Source organism: Carcharhinus amblyrhynchos, chromosome 4 (assembly GCF_965287045.1).
Source record: "Carcharhinus amblyrhynchos chromosome 4, sCarAmb.v2.hapA, whole genome shotgun sequence".
NCBI classification, from domain to species: Eukaryota; Metazoa; Chordata; class Chondrichthyes; order Carcharhiniformes; family Carcharhinidae; genus Carcharhinus; species Carcharhinus amblyrhynchos.
The window spans coordinates 18,648,341-18,666,639 of record NC_137327.1 but is presented as its reverse complement, the minus strand read 5'-3'; the positions used below and the strand labels follow the sequence as shown (position 1 = coordinate 18,666,639).

The 18,299-nt window shown below is 43.8% G+C and overlaps 1 protein-coding gene across 2 annotated transcripts in view; it reads left to right on the top strand.

Moving 5' to 3' along the window:
* cmip (c-Maf inducing protein) overlaps positions 1 to 18,299 on the top strand; it is a 227,149-nt gene that overhangs the window by 140,670 nt on the left and 68,180 nt on the right. For both annotated transcript variants that reach the window (XM_080186763.1, XM_080186762.1), the window contains exons 4-6: positions 12,624 to 12,785; positions 13,404 to 13,445; positions 17,213 to 17,275. In XM_080186763.1, coding sequence (XP_080042889.1) covers positions 12,624 to 12,785; positions 13,404 to 13,445; positions 17,213 to 17,275 — 267 coding nt within the window. The remainder of the gene's footprint in view (positions 1 to 12,623; positions 12,786 to 13,403; positions 13,446 to 17,212; positions 17,276 to 18,299) is intronic.

Below are 18,299 nucleotides of genomic sequence, written 5' to 3'. Positions count from 1 at the left end.
CAGCTGAAGAGAGCAAACGCTTTCAGTTCCAGCCAAGCAGATGGAACTACTTCAAAGTTAATTGTACGTAAACTTCTTGGCATCATCTGTATACGAGTTTGGGGCAACTGAATATCTTGTCCTAATGATAGAATCATATAACATCAAACGAGGCCATTTGGGCCGCTGTGTCTGTGCTGAATCCTGAAAGAGATACTCCCACTCAGCAAAGATTACAGCTTTCAAGTTCTTTAGAAGAACAAAGAAAAGTAGAGCGCAAGAACAGGCCTTTCCATTGTCCAAGTCTGTGCCAATCATGATACCCTAAACTTAAAAAAAACCTTCTGCCCTCACTCTGTCTGTATCCCTCTATTCCCTTCCCATCCAGATGCCTCCTAAATGTTGCTGATGTGCCTGTTTCCACCAACTCCTCTGCCAGCACGTTTCAGACACCCACCACTCTCTGCGTGAAAAACTTCCCCCTCCATCTCCCTTAAACTTCGCCCCCTCCCTCCCTCACCTTGAACCTGTGCCCTCTTGTAATTTACAACTCCGCCCTGGGGAAAAAGCCCCTGACCATCCACCCTGTCTATGCCTCCCATAATTTGGGAGGTCCTGATAAGGTCCCTTTGTAGAGCTTTCAAATTTCATCAATATGCCAAACTGGTTTAGTTTATTTATTTTATTATTATCATTAGTAGGCTTATATTAACACTGCAATGAAGTTACTGTTACTGACATTACTGGTGTGCCACTGACTACACTTTGGAGTTGCCTGTCTCAGTTTGTTTGACTTTCAAAGAGAGATTAAAATATAACAGCAGTCAGTAACCGTTTCACAAAGTGACCTCCATCCTGGATTATGTGATTTGCTCTGTAATTACGTTTTATTGATGAAAGCAATTCGGCTGATTCCTGAACTGGGGCAGTGCGGCAATCGCTTCCTTGGGGTGAACGGGATCACAGGTTATGGGGAGAAAGCAGGATTAGGCGCTTGAGTTGGATGATCAGCCATGATTGTGATGAATGGCGGAGCAGGCTCGATGGGCCGAATGGCCTCCTCCTACTCCTACCTTCCATGTTTCTATGTAAAGTTGCCCACCTGAGTGGTCACTTTCTAGACTCGTATTAGGGTCCGAGTCCAAACTGAAACTGCTGCAAACATAGGGTGGGATTCTCCAGCCCCATCCACTGCCAGTCCTTCTGAGAGACAATAGATCTTTAGCTGGTCCTGCTGAATCTCCGACAGGAGTCTTGCCAGGACGTGGCTGGAAAGTTCTGGCCATACTTTACAGCACAGAGAACTGAAATAATCTTATCTTCAAAAAAGTCAAGGCAGCCCTCTCAGTTAATACTAGCACTATTTTCTCCTCGCCACGTGGTGTCACTTTTCATTCTTGCCTCTCTGTAAAGTACGGCTCCCAATGCAGTGCCTCCTACCTCCCAAAAATATTGCTCTGAGTTTCACCCAACACCCCCGCACCCCTGCTTGCTTCTCCTCCAGCCCTCCTCTGGCCTCTGACCGAGTTCCTCCCTCTATCCACCCTCCTTCCAGATGGACCACCCTGCTCCCAGATGGACCGCCCTTTGACCACTCGGCTCTCCTCAGTCAGAGACGTTGAACTGCTCCGAGACTTTTGGCTGCTTTCTTCCAGACAGCGGCTGGCAATTGGTGACCTTGCCGGCAGCCCTGTTCACCCTGCACAGCGATAAGACTCACTCAGCAGCAGCAGCAGCAGCGGTGGCAATGGCAGCAGGCTAGAACTCCAGAGCAAGTGCTGTGAAAGCAGGAGGCTCGCTGTCAGTGGTTTTCGGTCTGTTATTACAGATGTGCAAGCAGGGTGCTTCATTGTGCAGCTGTTCACGGTCAACTTCAGCCATGAAGCTGATGGTGAACTGGGAACCACTGCAGCAAAATGGGTGTGCCAAACCTGGTTCTCTTGCATCGTCAGGTTGGTGTTTGGGAGCAGCAGCCATGGAGAAGGTGAAGGTGGGCCCGTGGGGCGCTGATTCTAAACTTAACGGGGATAGGGAGGCGAAGGAAAATGGAAAGCGGGAGATGAGCAAACAGGCTTTAATTTTAATTCCGAGGTAGGAGGACCGAGCCTATTCCTGGCTGCACACACCAATAAGTTACTTATTTTTTCTGGTAACAGTTTCCTACAGTCCCTCCATTGCTGCTGGTTTGCTTAATTTCCCCCTGAGAGAGCAGAGCATTTTCACAAAGGGGCCTGAAACCCTAATTAGCATAGGCCCCTGGCCTTGCTCCTGTTTCAGATAGATCCCCTGAGTGACGACAGAGTTTCTTAACGAATAGAACTTGCATTTCCAATATAGGCTGAAAAGTGTGTGCCACGCTGGACGGTTTAGCATAAGTCCTTCACTTGAAAATCTGCATGATCGAATTTATAGGTCCATGTGTATACATCGACCATGGATGTTTCGCATATATCTGTGATTTGTTGCAAGAATATCCCTGTCTTTATTCGCAGCACGCTATTTTTTCCCAGTTAATTCACAATATTGGACCGATAACATTCATACACTGAAGTGCCCCCAATCTGCAGGTAATAGAACAAAAGCATCTAGAGGACAACTGCACAGTTATTACATTAGTGAGAGACCATCTATATTAAAGTTAGCCCTCACTTGTATATTAATTGAAGCAAATAGCAATTTTTAAAATTCATTCATGGGGTCTACATGTTGCTGGCTGGACCATTCCCTAATTGCCCTTGAATTGAATGGGTTACTGAATGGGTCAGCGGGCTTTTAAGAATCAACTATTTTGCTGTGGATTTGGACTCACCAGGGAAGAATGGAAGATTTCCTTCTCTAAAGAAAGTAGTGAAGTGGCTGTTTTTTCTTACAAAATTCAACAATGGTTCCATGGACATCATTAGACTTTTAATTCTAGATGTTCATTGAATTCGAATATCACCGTCTGCTGTGGTGGGATTTGAAGCCAGGTCCCCAGGGCAATACCCTGGGTCTGTGGATTATTAGTGCAGTGACAATACCACTATGTCACCACCCCCCCCATATCTGAGACAAAGTGATACAATTTTACCAACTCTGATTGTAAGTGAGCTAGCTCCAATAAATTACTCCATGAACAGCTCGGAACCCAGGATAGCCCCGGCAACCAGAGCATTGGAAAGACCTCTGGAAGGATTTTAAGGTAGAACCTTTTCAATAGTGGAAAACTATTGCATTATCTCGAGGGAATTGAGATGGGATGGGCAATCAATCTGGAAAAGATTGGTCACCACTAGGCTGCCTTAGTCTTCATTTCCCAGCGCTGTTTGAATGTTTATACATTGCGTTCGTTTGGTAGACTGGTGCCTTCTCATTTAGCCACATCTTCCGAATTGTGACTCTGTCAGTGGTGCACCCAGAGAGTGTTTTCCGGTTTGCTTTGTTGCCGTTTACCTGGCAAATGATGTCAGTAGCTCCTCCTCTCCAAATCTTTAATTATAATGTGTTTACATAACTCTTGAGCTTGGAATTGAGTAAGATTTGTTGCAGGAGCATGTGAGAGCTCTTCCTAAACATTGAAGGACATGCCGATTGGTTAAATAGAATGGGGTGGGAAAGGCTTGTGTGGAGCAGAAAGCACTCGTGCAGACTAGTTGGGTCAAATGACCTGTTTCTGTTCTGTAAATTCCATGTAATTCCCCAAATTGTAATCATAATGAATCTTCAGTGCTGAAATATTCCATATTCATTGCGCACTGTGGTCTGCTTCTTTGACTTTCTTTTCTACTTTTTTCCTCCTAACTGGATCCATTTTCGTAGATCTTTTCTGCACTCTCACGCTTCACGTCTTTCCTGAAGTGTTTTAAAATGAAGGCCTGCCCATTTTAGGACAGAGGTGAGGAGAATTGTTTCGCTGTCGGGGAGCGTCTGAATTTTGAACTCTGTGCCTCAGCAGGCGGTGGAAACAGGGTCATTAAAATATTTTTAAGGTGGAGTTAGATGGATTCTTGTAAGGCAAGGGAAGTTATCTGGGGATAGATGGAATGTGGCATTAGAAACACAAACACATTGTGATCTTAATCTAAATAGCTGTTCATTGAACGTAATAATGTTAATGACAGCACGGTGGTTAGCACTGCTGCCTCATAGTTCCAGGAACCTGGGTTCGATCCTTGGCTTGGATCACTGTCTGTGTGGATTTTGCACATCCCCTCCCTGTGTCTGCTAGATTTCTCCCACAGTCCAAAGCTGTATAGGTTAGGTTGATTGGCCATGCTAAATTGCCTCTCAGTGTCCCAGGATGCATAGGTTAGAGGGAGTAGCGGGGCAAATATGTGGGATTATGGGAATAGAGCCTGGGTGGGATTGTGGTCGGTGCAGACTCAATGGGCCGAATGGTCTCCTTCTGCATTGTAGGTATTCTATGATTAATCAACGAGAGAGCAGATTCAAGGGGCCAAATAGTCCCCTTCTGCTCCTATTTTGTATGTTCGTATGATTGTAAGACCCTGGTTGCAACATCCTGAGCCCTGATCATGTGTACAGTTCGAAAGCTGAGAATGAAACTGCTGCCAGTTCCTCAAATGGCATAGCTGGCAAACCATACCCAAACTTGTGATAATCTTGACATTGGAAACTTGAAGTGAAATTTCCCACGAATTTTATTAGCATATATGTGTGTATTTAAATGCCAGAAAGTACCACAAAACATGCAGAACAATTAGGGGAGGGGGGAGGGGTGAGCGCATGCCTTGTTGAAAATTTTGAATACTAAATGTTCAGATCCTTCAAACCATCCTTTCTGCACATTAGGGTGTAGATGAGACCATGTAACCGTCTCAATGTCACTGAATTTAATGCAGTAACAATCCATTCAAAGGTTCTGGAATGGTCTCGGCAAGGGGGAGCTTTTTTTTAAAAATTACTTAAACAATCTGCATGCTACCCCTGAAATATGCTGGGATTCTGCCTTTAACTTTAGTTATAAATTTATACCCATTACATCAGGAAACTCCCATTCTCTGGTCTTTTACATAGTTGGGGGGGGGGGGTGCGGGGGCAGTGTTACTGAGCAGCAGAAGCAGGTTTCACTGAATTGGCGATTGAGGAAACTAAGATGTGGTGTAAAAATGGCCATGAGTTTCCTTTGTCCAAATTTCTCTGAAGCATGTTCACACTGTGATTTCAATGCGTGTTTTTCAAGAAATTTGGAACCAGGGTCCTTAACCTAATAAGCAATTCCATGGCTGTCATTAACATTATTACATTGCATGAGCAGCTATTTGGAGAACTTGTAATTACAGCGGTGGCCTTTGTGTTGCACCATCTTGTGTGTCAGTCTTGGGAGATCAGTTATCCCTGTTTAAGACCACTCACACACCATGGCGCTCTGTTGATCTGTAATTGCGGCAATTATCCAGCAGAACATAAACATGCACATCTTTGAAAGCAAGTGATCAAGCCAACTATTGTGAGCCACAATACATATAGCCAAGCAATATTCGACAAGTATGACGTCTAAGTCCTGCAAACCGCAGACACAAATATTTTCCATTTCCTTTGGTCGTATAAGTGTAGAATGAACCTTTCCATTGGCTGACGCATTCCACACTCAATGGCACTACAATTATGAGAGGAATGTAAAGTCAACACAAATGATTGACTGTTCAGGCCATAGACGTGGTTTACCTACAGATTCTTTCTTTTCGGTTACAGTCACAGCTTTGGTCGTAGATTTAACGTTTCATCCGTAAATGTGGTGGGATGTTTTGTCTCAGCAGGAGAGAGTCAAGAGGGTGGTTTAAAAAAATGAAGAGTTTCAGTTTTCCTTATGCTTGTTACATATCCCCAATCGACATTGGGTGGCACGATGGCACAGTGGTTAGCACTGCTGCCTCATAGCGCCAGGGACCTGGGTTCAATTCCGGTCTCGGGTCACTGTCTGTACCGAGTTTGCACATTCTAACCATGTCTGCGTGGGTTTCCTCCAGGTACTCCGGTTTCCAGCCACAGTCCAAAGATGTGCGGGTTAGGTAGATTGGCCATGGTGAATTGCACCATAGTGACAGGGGGACTAACAGAATAAATATGTGGGGTCAAGGGGATAAGGCCTGGATGGGATTGTGGTTGGTGTATAGTCGATAGGCCAAATGGTCTCCTTCTGCACTGTGGGGATTCTATGATGCTGAATTACTAAGTGGGGCAGAGTTTAGATGGGTTAGCCATGGTAGGTGTGCAAGGGGATAGGGATAGGGCTAGGGGGTGCACCTGAGTAAGGTGCGCTTTCAGAGAGTTGGTGCAAACTTGATGGGTCAAAAGGCCTCCTTCTGCTCTATGGATTCTAGAAGAACATGAATATATATTCTGTCGGTAACACGGATTTTGCGGATAAATGTGTAGTGGTCCATTTTGGCAGGTCCAATGGGATGCAGGAGTACAATATCGAGGGTAGGAGTTTTAGCAGTGTTGAGGAGCAGGACCTTGGGGTCAGGGTCTATAGGACTCTTAAGTTGGCCTCGCAGGCGGAGGATGTGATCAAGAAGGCGTGTGGCGTACTGGCTTCATTAATCAAGGGATTGAGTTTAGGAGTCAGGAGGTAATGCTGCAACTTTATAGGACCCTTGTCAGACCCCACTTGGAGTACTGTGCGCAGTTCTGGTCACCTCACTACAGGAAGGACGTGGAAGCTATTGAGAGGGTGCAGAGGAGATTCACAAGGATGTTGCCTGGATTGGGAGGCATGCCTTATGAAGATAGGTTGAGGGAGCTAGGTCTCTTCTCCCTGGAGAGACGAAGGTTGAGAGGCGACCTGATAGAGGTTTATAAAATGTTGCGAGGAATAGATAGGGTGGATTCTCGGAGGCTATTTCCCAGGGCTAAAATGGTCGCTACGAGAGGACACAGGTTTAAGGTGCTGGGGAGCAAGTACAGAGGAGATGTTAGGGGTAAGTTTTTCACTCAGATGGTGGTGAGTGAGTAGAATCGGCTGCCGTTGGTGGTGGTAGAGGCGAACTCGCTGGGGTCTTTTAAAAGACTTCTGGATGAGTACATGGGATTTAATGGGATTGGGAGTTACAGATAGTTCTATATCCTGGTAGGTATAGATGTGATCGGCGCAACTTGTGGGCCAAAGGGCCTGTTTGTGCTGTAGTGTTCTATGTTCTAACACGTAACTGTAAACACATAGCCACTGGTTCACCTCTTTTGTCACGTGTTAGAAGCTGCCAGTAAACATTTTAATCTTTCTCCCTATTCTACAAACATCCCACTTGGTTCAGATTTTTAGGTGTGTTCTCTGAATCGAGAAAGATTTAAAAACAAACCTCCATTTACATAGCATCTTCAGGATCAAAGGGAGAAAACAGGATTAGGCTATTGAGTTGGACGATCAGCCAGGATCGTGATGAATGGCCTCCTTTTGCCCCTATCTTCTACGTTTCTGTGTTTCATAACCTCAGAATGTCCCAAAGCATTTGACAGTCAGTGAAGTTCTTATAAAGTGTAGAAAACTTGTTCCAAATTGGGAAATGTGGCAACCTATTTATAAACAGCAAGGTCCCACATGCAGCAACATGATAATAACCAGATATGAGATAGAGCCTGTACTTTTGAAAACAAGTTGTATTAAATTTTTATATATTTGCATTCACCGAACTTACAGAACATTGTGTAGCTGTACACTGTGATGGAATGTTTCTTGGAAGCTAAATGGAAAGAATGAAGACACACTTAACCATTAGCACCACTCTAGACTGAATGTGAATTTGATCCTTTAGAGATGTGGACTGTTAAAAAATTATACCATCTGGCTGTTGTCTTGTCAAAACTATTGCTGGTTTAAGTAAAAACAAATAACTGCAGGTAATTTAAAAATACAACTTGGGAAAAGCAAGTTCATCCCTACAAAGTTCCAAGCCTTATTTTACATGCCAGTGAATTATCTCTTGTTAAATGTACAAATCATCATTTTTCTTGATTTTCTTTCTACATAATTAATGACTGGGAACCATCGTTAATCCGTTTCTAACATGTTGGAATTTTTCCAGCCAAGGAATGTTATACCAAAAACTGAGAGGGTTAGGAAGTGACCTGATGGAGATTTTCAAGATGATGCGAGGTTCTGATGAAGTAAATAGAAAGACATTATTCCCTCTGGCAAGTAGGTCAATAACAATAGGTCATTGATTCCACATTATTGTCAGAAGATCTGAAAGGGAAGATGAGGATAATTGCTTTCTCTGAATTGTCGAGATCTGGAATGTTCTGTCTGAAAAGATGGTGGAAGTTGATTCCATGAATAATTTGAAAGTGAAGTTGGATGGGTGCTTAATGAACAGGAACTTACGGCAGGGATGTGGGACTAAGCTTGATTGTTTTTCCAAAGAGCCAGCACAGGCATGATGGGCCAAGTGGCCTCCTTCTGCGCTCTCCATTTTGTGTTTCTATGGAAGAAAGATAAAAGTGCACTTTGTGCCTGCACGCTTACTGAACTTTCAAACTGCGTCGTATTAAAATGCTGACCTAATTTATTTGAAGGCGGATGCATGAAGAAATATCCCTCAGCCCCTTAATTGTAATGATGTAACACTTTTTTCTCATTTGTTGAATGTGTGACCTGTCAAAGATCACTGGCTGTTGCCAGCGATGGTTTGTCACCCAGGTAATACTCACATGGTTCAGTGTACATTCAGAATGTAAACAAATGCACATAGGTGATGATTGGATTATCAGTCCTCTGCTGCTAAACAGCCTGTGACAATGGGTAGTGCTGATTTTAGTTAGTGATGTGCAAACACAGCACATTATCAGATTGGATTCACTCGTCCACTCCCCTTCAAGAGGGGATGCCTCACTTTCAGTTGTGTTAACTGGCCTTATGTTGGCACTGCCACAGAAGGCCAGTCCCTGTGAGTCGATTCCTGGCGTTCACTCAGCTAATTCCCAGATGGTTGCCAGGGAGTTGCAGGAATCAGCTTGCCTGGTGCCACACCATCACTGCAGAGATAAAGCAACCGGATTTGGCAACGTGCACACTGGAAACTTACTCATGGCCATTAATCCCCTTAGAATCCAAATTAAAATAGAGGCAATACAGAAACAGCTTTAGAGGAGACAAACAAAGGAAGCCAAGTGCACAGCTTGATTGTAGCATGTATCGCATGGAGTTGAAATTGGTGGTGTGGAGGAATTATGGCACCAAACAGAGACTTGCACTGAGCAAGGCCAATGGCCATTTTTTTGTCAATCGAGAAATGAATTTCTCAGCAACCTTTGCAGTCTTTTTTTTTAAAGACCTTTGGAGTGTTACCAGCATATTTCTGTTAAGTAGTCAGTTTTGGTGAGGGGCATGGGGGGTGGTGGTGGCTGTTTGTCATTCCCCTGCAACATAATTGCAGAGAGGCAGGAATACGCTAAGGGGCAGCACAGTGGTTAGCACTGCTGCCTCACAGCACCGGGGACCCGGGTTCAATTCCCGGCTTGGGTCACTGCCTGTGTGGAGTTTGCACATTCTCCTGGAATCTATGTGGGTTTCTTCTGGGTGCTCTTCCCACAGTCCAAAGATGTGTGGGTTAGGTGGATTGGCCATGCTAAATTGCCCTTTAGAGTTAGGGGGACTAGCTAGGGTAAATGCATGGGTTTATGGGGATGGGTCCTGGGTGGGACTGTAGTTAGTGCCTCCTTATTCACTGTAGGAATTCTAACATCTTTACATCCAAAGTTTAAGATTCATTGATCAGCCACCACCAGTGAAAATAATTTGATTTGTACTTTTGCACAGAAAATACGATTGACATTGATGGGCAAAAATTGCTTTACTCTCCATGGTTATTTTGAAGTGCCTTAGAATTGATGAAAATTGTGGACTAAACCAACTTATAATAGCAAGATCACAAGATAATGAGTAACAAAGGGGTTGATTTGTTTAGTTGGACCTTAATTTGCAATGCCTGATATCTCTGAGGCCAATTAGAGCATCTCAATCATTATATCAGTTGAAGTTGCTAAACTTGGTCCAGTTTAATTTATGCAGTATTCAGGGGGCTGTTATTGTGAATTGAACCTGGAGCATTCCTAGTCTGCCATCGACATATGATGCATTCATCCAGCAGGGTAACAGAAACCACACTTACCTCCTTAACATTTGATCAAGGTATATGTTTAAAGAAAAAGACATATGTTATCAAAGCTTTTCATCTTGCACCTATCAGGACAAATCACAAGTATACTAAATGTACAGGAAACAGCAATTTACACTTCATGAGAAGAGGGTGCTGTTTGGTTGGCAATTGGGCTCTGGTAGATATGTTGTCATGGAGAATGCATCAGTTAACTGATCACTGACAGTTAATAGCCAAACTTTGTTTAAATTCAAGCCAAGCAGGTTGACTTTGCCGAGGGCATTGCCCGGGGAATGAACCAGAGAATGGCTGTCACCTATTTTGTTGAGATGAGGCAGGTGTTTATTTATCTTTTCTGTCTGCAAAGCAATATTAATATCATTGAATTCTAGCCTCATGGAATTACTCCCTTTCACTCTGGGTAAGAGGATCTTCATAAATATCAGCTCGACAGAATGGAACTGATGTTGACTATTTGCCTGAGATAGGATTCAGAGCAGGACTTCCAGATTAACAGGGCAACTTTACTCAGGTTACACATTACCGAAAATGAATTCATTAGGTGAACACTTGTGACTAGTATGATTATAAAAGAATGGTGGGGTAGCAATCTCAACCACAGCATTAGCTGTTACGCCAGTCGGTGCCTGTACAGTTGTAACACGTTTTAAGTTTTAAAGTTTAGTGATCAGTGTAACAAGTAGGCTTACATTAACATTGCAATGAAGTTACTGTGACAATCCCCTAGTTGCCACACACCAGCACCTGTCAGGTACACTGAGGGAGAATTTAGCATGGCCAAACATGCACATCTTTTGGATTGTGGGAGGAAACTGGAGCACCCGCAAGAAACCACAAAGACATGAGAAGAAAGTGCAGAGTTCACACAGACAGTAACCCAAGGCTAGGAGTCAAACCTGGGTCCCTGGTACTGTGAGGTTAGCAGTGCTAATGGGCAGAAGCTGACTGTGACTGAACTGAAAGATTAATCATGTGAAAAAACTGATTTTAGTTTCTGAGAAACAAATCCATTTCATTGTATTCTGCTCAGAAGAAATTCCGGAGAAGAGACATTGTGAAATGTACTGGAACCGAATGAAAATGAAGTATCAACACATGGCAGTACTTATTATAAGCATGCATTTGATTTTTCACTGACTTGCATCAGAATGTGCCTGAAAGCACCTCTAGCAGAACTGAATCATTTGTAAAACAATGATACAGATGTTTGGTAGTTTCCAATCTTTAACAATCAGGAATGCACTCACTTGAATTGCTCTTGGAGGGCTGTCCACCAGGTGTACACCTTGGGAAACCAGACGTGATTCACAAGGTCTGCCCTCAGACTGACATGAATGTACTTTCCGATGGAGGATTCGGGGGAGGTAGTGATGATTCAGGTGCTGAGGTTTGATAACGAGTTGCAGATGCATTGAAATGATGTCCCTGATAAACATCGGCAATCCTGTTGTGTCACTGTCAAGAGTGTGGGACAAGGTTGGGGGGGGGGGGCGTCATTTGAACATGCAACGCAATTTGAACATGTGAAATTTTCCACTCCTGTCATCGATTTTGCGCAACGAAAATGGGAGTGGAAAATTTCCCCCCACCACAAGAGTCTTGGTGCTGCAGTTTTGTACTTTCTTTTAAAGGGAGCACGGTTCCCTTTAACTTAAATCAGCTGTGTCGATATAGAGTCAATTTAGAGCCCCCAGAAAGAAGGGAACCGTCCAGAACAAAAGACTGAGTGGAAAGGAAACTTAAAACATCAAACTAAAATGTGATTAAAGGGGTCGATAATACACCCCAGCACCTTCCGGGCACGGAAGGCATCGATGCCCTCAGACACCACATACTCCTTCACCAGGGACACCCGGCTGCCAACGTAGCCATGGTAGAGGGGCAGAGAGTTGGGTTGGATGACCCCCTCAGTCGCCCACTGTCTGGACTTGTCAATGGCAAGTTTTGCCAGGCCCAGGAGCAGGTTCATGAGGAGGGTGTCTATGTAGAGTTGGAGTGAACTATTGTAGCCAATTACTCTGAATAGAATTGAAGGATGCATACTGAAGTATGTTTAATCTTCTTCCCATACTGTGTTGGCACAAGGTTTCACCATTGATCGATCTCAATGCCAGTGCACTTTCAAACTCAGTATGCTACTAACTTTGCCAACTTTGCTAGATTTCATTTTTGGGGACCGCGTCTTCAGATTATTCATTTGAATTGATTGTGTGGATACAAATCATCATAGACAATTCTGTTTATCCATTTTCATTCTAAAATGATTTGCCAAACAATTTGTTTGCTAACAAACTCAATGTGTTATAACAAAAATGTGGAAAAACTTTTCCGTCTCATCCCTTGATCCAAGCAAAAATAGGTTTTTCCAATCCTTTCCCGTGAAAATCATGCCGTCTGTTATGGCTAGATTAAGTGGAAATCGTTGCAGCTCTAATTTTTTTTGACTGTCATTTTGCGTTTCGAGAGTATTCCGTTTCTTTGCTAATTTTTTCCCCTCCTCCTCTCGCCCCCTCCTCTTCGTTTCAGAAAAAGATTTACAAGTACAAGAAAGTGCTGAGTAACCCAAGCCGCTGGGAGGTGGTGTTGAAGGAGATTCGGACGCTGGTGGACATGGCTCTATTCTCACCACTTCAGGATGATTCCATTCACCAAGCACCACTGGAGATCGTTTCAAAACTCCTCTCAGAGGTATGGACCAAATAAAAATCAATCAAGATAATTTTGAAGTGGGCCTTTATTGGCATGTCATTCCAGTTCAAATTAAAGAGTTTTCTGCTGCCTGTCATAGAAGTTTAAGTTTATTTATTAGTGCCACGAGTAGGCTCACATTAGTACCGCAATGAAGTTACCGTGAAAATCCCCTAGTCACCACACTCCGCCACCTATTCGGGTACACTGAGGGAGAATTTAGCTTGGCCAATGCACGTAACCATTTTGGACCATATAAGAAAACCCGGAGGAAACCCACGCAGAACATGCAGACTCACAGAACGCACAGACAGTGACCCCAGCCGGGAATCGAACCTGGGTCCCTGGCTCTGTGAAGCAGCAGTTCTAACCACAGTGCCACCGTGTATTGATTCTGCTGGAAGTTTTGAATGGAGGGAGGACTAACCTCATTAACACTTCACTGACATTAAAGGACAGGTTTAAGGACCACAATCCGGTTTTGTTCAGAATCTAAAGCCGGTCAAGTTAAGTAAAACATTTCTAGTGGCTGTAGCCAATGCCATTTTGAAATATAAATGTTGTCAAAATTAAGCTTTGAATATTTTTGTTTCATTTTCCTCTCGTATCTTCTTCCAGAACCTCAAACTAACCACCCAGGAGCATGAAAATATCATTGTGGTAAGTCTGTACAAGTGAGCAGTGTTCAGGGTAACATGTGGATGAAATGCAGGACCTCCAGCAATAAGGCTGCGGGTTTGGAGCCATTTTTATAAGTTAGCTCTTGCAGCAAGGTCCCTCACTTTGATAAGGGTTATGGAGACCAATGCACCTATTTCTCAGTTCTCCCCAAGTGTCCGGTTATTATTTTAATGAATGGAAAGTTGCTAAGGAAGCTGATTGAGAGCACTGACCCCCACATCCTTTAACAGTCCTCACTCCCATCCATGAAGTTTCATGCCAGCATCGCCAACTGTGGAATTTGTTCCTTTCATCCGGCCTTTACTGCAATAGCAACTTTTTGACCAACATTCAACAGGAAAAAATGCAAATATTTAATGTAGGTAATTATGGCCAAATAGATGAGTATAAACTACTAGAATCTGACTTGTGAGGCTCTTTCAAATCAGTGTGAGGAAATGGGAGCCTTGAGTTAATGTTGACCTGTTTGACCTTTTGTAAGATTCTGAGTATATGTCATATCCCTTCATTGTACTCACTTATCATCACATACGTCATGTTAATTAATGCAGATGTTGAATGTCCAGTTAATCTTCATTGTTTCTCTTCATTGAGAGGTTCTGTCATGTTTTCTGATACTTTGGCAACATTAGATACTTTCCAGAGACAGCTATATCTGCCATATCTATTTGGAGCAGCATTTTCCAGGAATGCTGCTGTCCATAGAACACAAGTCAAATCTGAAAGTATTTTCAAAAGCACCAAATGATGCCATTACTACTGAATTGCTTTTGTTACAAAGGAGGCCTGAATGTTCATCCAACTGCGTACAACAATAGTTTACATCTTCGTAAGTGCTTTTCGTACAAGAGAACATCCCAATGTTATTCACAGAAGTATAAGTGGGCAATAATTGACTCTAAGCAAAACAAAAAGGGACATATAGGAAGAATTACTAAATACTTGGTTAAAATTTGAAGGAGGACCTTAGAAGAGAGAGAGAGTAAGGGATCAAGGAGGAGCCTGGAGCCCACATAGCCAGCAGAAGTTGGCCAAAGGGAGTGGCAGGGTGTATGCTGTAAGAGGGGCATGGGGTGGGGTGGGGGGGGATGCGGTGTGAGGAGTGGTGGAGGGGGGAGGAGTGGTGGAGAGGGGAGGAGTGGAGGGGGAAGGGGTGGTGTGTTGTATAAGAGTTGGAGGAGTGTAAAGCTTTCTGAGCTGCAGGTGTTACAGAACCATCACGTCATTCAGAAGAGGCAAGGCTGTGGATGGGTTTGGACATAAGGTTGTAAATTGTGGGCACTCCCGGACTAGAGGCCAGTGGGGGAGCAGGACTTGGTGTAGATTAGGATACGGTTAGCAGAGTTTTCATCGAGTTCACGTTTATGATAGGTGTGAGATGGTAGACCAGACAAGAGGGCCACTCTTGAATATTCAAGCAAGAAGGTAACAAAGGCACTGGTGAGGATTTCAGCAGCAAATGAACAGACATAGGGATGGAAAGTGGATATGTTACAGGGGCGGAAATAGGCAGTGTTTGTGATGGAGAGTATATCATTTCAGAAGCTCTGCTTGGGGTCAAACAGGATGCCATTGTGGTAAGCAGTTTGGTGTAGTCAGTGACAGTATCTGGGGTGGGGATCGAATTGGTGGCGAGAATTGATGGTGGAAGATGTAGGTTTTGATCATCCCGGTGATTAGTTGAGCCACATTTTACTCCAATCTGCACCTAGTGCCAAAAATAACAAGTTACCATTACCGAGGCAATAGGGAACTAAGAGAGTTTGTGTGGTAGTAATTATACTTTAAGAGGTGAGTGATTTCCATTTTCACTCCAAGCTCACAACAGGTGCAGAATTCTGCAGTAAATTTACAGAGCTGTTTATGGACAAGGTTGTTGTTTAATGCTGCTGCATTTGCCTGCATAACAGTCACTGTCCTTCAAAAGTAACTCTTTGCATGAAGTGCTTTGAGATGTTTCAACATGATGTCTCAGTATAAATACAAAGGATTATTTATTACAATGCAGGCATGTAGACAGTGTCACTGGACAACTGCAATGTCAGCAACCCAACTGGAATATCTGTCCTGTTAATCTCCACATACTTGGATAAATTTATCCCCAGTACCTGGCTATTCGTAATGCCTATCAGGATTGGGTTACATTTAAGGGGAGTCAGCTGTCACTGAGTCTATTTGAGCCAGGCAGGTCCACAGTGCTTCAGAGTGGAACTGATGATCAATCAGCTAGCCTGGTTCAATTCTGATCAGAGCCCCGATGAATGATCCTGATAGACTCAAGACATTTGGCAGAATTTTACCGCCATATCTGCCCGTGGTTCGTACAATCCCTTTGGAGACCAACAGAGAATGCCATTCTCCGAGCCTCGCCCACCCCTGGAATCACGGCAGGATTCCGGCCATTAACTTGTTTCTCTCTCCACAGATGCTGCCAGGCCTCCTGAGTTTTCCAGCATTTTCTGTTTTTATTATAGCCTGGTTCACCTGTTTATTTTGTATCTTTGCATTTTCCCTTAACATTTATATTCCTCATTGGGGCGACACGGTGGCACTGTGGTTAGCACCGCTGCCTTATGGCGCCAAGGACCTGGGTTCAATTCTGGCCTTGGAGTTTGCACGTGTCTGTCTCCGTGTCTGCGTGGGTTTCTTCCCACAGTCCAAAGATGTACAGGTTAGGTGGATTGGCTATGGTAAATTGCCCCTTAGTGTCCCAAGATGTGTAGCTTAGATGGATTAGCCCTGACAAGTGTGGTGGGGATAGGGCCTGTGCAAGATACTCGGTCAGTGAGACGGTGAAGACTTGATGGGCCAAAAGGCCTCATCTGCACTGTAGGAATGCTACGATTCTATCCTGTGATTTGGGAAGTATGGAGGCAAGTGTTGGAAGGATTAGCAGGCTAACTATCAACCTGTTGGAACTACATACATCCTATTGACTCCTCCTGTGGCCAACAGGTCCTGTCATGGAACTCAAACTTGGAGTTCCTGGCTCAGAGAGAGGAATGCTACCAAATGAGGCACAAGTCATTCTGCCTGGTTCACTAATGGATGTTTGTGTGGTAGACTTATTACTAGGGCTTACCTTTATCTCACTCAGCTCTTTGGCAGAAGGAAGGTCTTAGGGAGAAATCACCATTGATCTACTTTGATGGCAACACAGCAGAGTTGAGCTTATTTTAAAGCCATATTTAGGGTTATACAGTGCAGAGAAGGCCCTTCAGCCCATCGAGTCTGCACCAGCAATATTTCCCTCTAAAGTTGTGCTAACCCCATTTTCCTGCACTTGTCCCATATCCTTGAATATTATGACATTCCAAGTGCTTATTGAAATATTATTTAAAGATTGTAAGGTTTCTGGCCTCCACTACCTGCCCAGGCAGTGCATTCCAGACTTGCACAACTCTGTGAGTGAAGATGTTTTTTCTTAAACCCCCCTCTGAATCTCCTGCCCCTTACCCTAAAGCTCTTTTGGGACAACACTGGGATGCAAAGCTGGAAAAGGATGTTTATGGACCATTGCTGTAACCTGCTTTACCAGTGAAAGCACATCAAGGGTACATACAACAAGATAATAAACCTTAATACGTCACAGGAGGGAGTTGGCGAGGGAATGACATTGAACAGAAAGTACTTCCCTTCAGGTTTTCCGTTTGAAATCGGCAACAAACGTATTTGAAGAGGGATAAGTTGCTTTGTCAAAAGCAGGAATGTGGAATAATTTGATGTGTCTTACTTCTGCCCCTCAGGCAATCGCACCTTTGCTAGAAAACAACCATCCTCCTCCTGATCTCTGCGAGTTTTTCTGCAAGGTACATATCTCTAATTCTTTATGTGTGCCCGTGCTTGCTAGGAGGGATGCCGGAACAGTCTGTGCAGCACGAATCAATTCAAATTTGCATTTGCTGCCCTTCACTTAGACCCAAGCCACGTAATGTGCTTTGTGGAAGGTACAGCTGCCAATTAAGGCAAATCATATGGAAATATCCACCAGTTTGCAAATGTGGCGGATCTTCGTAACCGTTGCTACATTATTAATTAAGTGCCATCTAAAGGATTCTCTTGAGGAATCAGAGTGTTGATTTAGGACCAAGTGTGGAGAAACCAGAGCCCCTGGGATTATTTTCCGTAGGGCAGAGAAGGTGAAGGGAAGATTTGTTTTGAGATGTTCAAAATTATGAAGGGTTTTCAGGGAGGTGAGCCCGTAAACAGTGGACACCGAATTAAAGTAATTGGCAAAGGAGACAGAGCTAAGGTAATGAAAGTTTATTCTTACACAACCAGTTCTTATATCTGGATAAAGGAAGCAGATTCAACAGTAACTTTCAAAAGCGAGTTGAATATTTTCTTGTGAAGGAAATCTTTGCAGTGGGATAGGACAAATTGGATGGCTTTACAAAGAGCCAGCAGGTGATCAGACAGGGGACCCGGTAGGGGTGTGCTTATGACTGCGATCGTGACTTCCCTGAGCTAGGGTAAACGTTCAGGATAGCCAATGAGGTTAAACCGAGGCTTTACCTGATGGAATTTTTCAAAACCATCTCAGCCTTTTGGCTGAGGTGAAATAGAATCTTAGAATAGAATCATAGAATGTGCAAAAGGAGGCCATTCAGCCCATCAAGCCTGCACTAACCTCAATCCCACCCAAGCCCTATCCCTGTAACCGCACTTGTTTACCCTGCTAATCCCCCTGGCACTAAGGGGCAATTTAGCACGGCCAATCAACCTAAGTATTAGATCAAACCCAGGAGAGGGGTATAATGCCTCATCTTGTCAACTTGGATCTTGTCTGATCAAGTCCAAGATGGGATATGCATTCTTGCCTTGTCAGCTTGG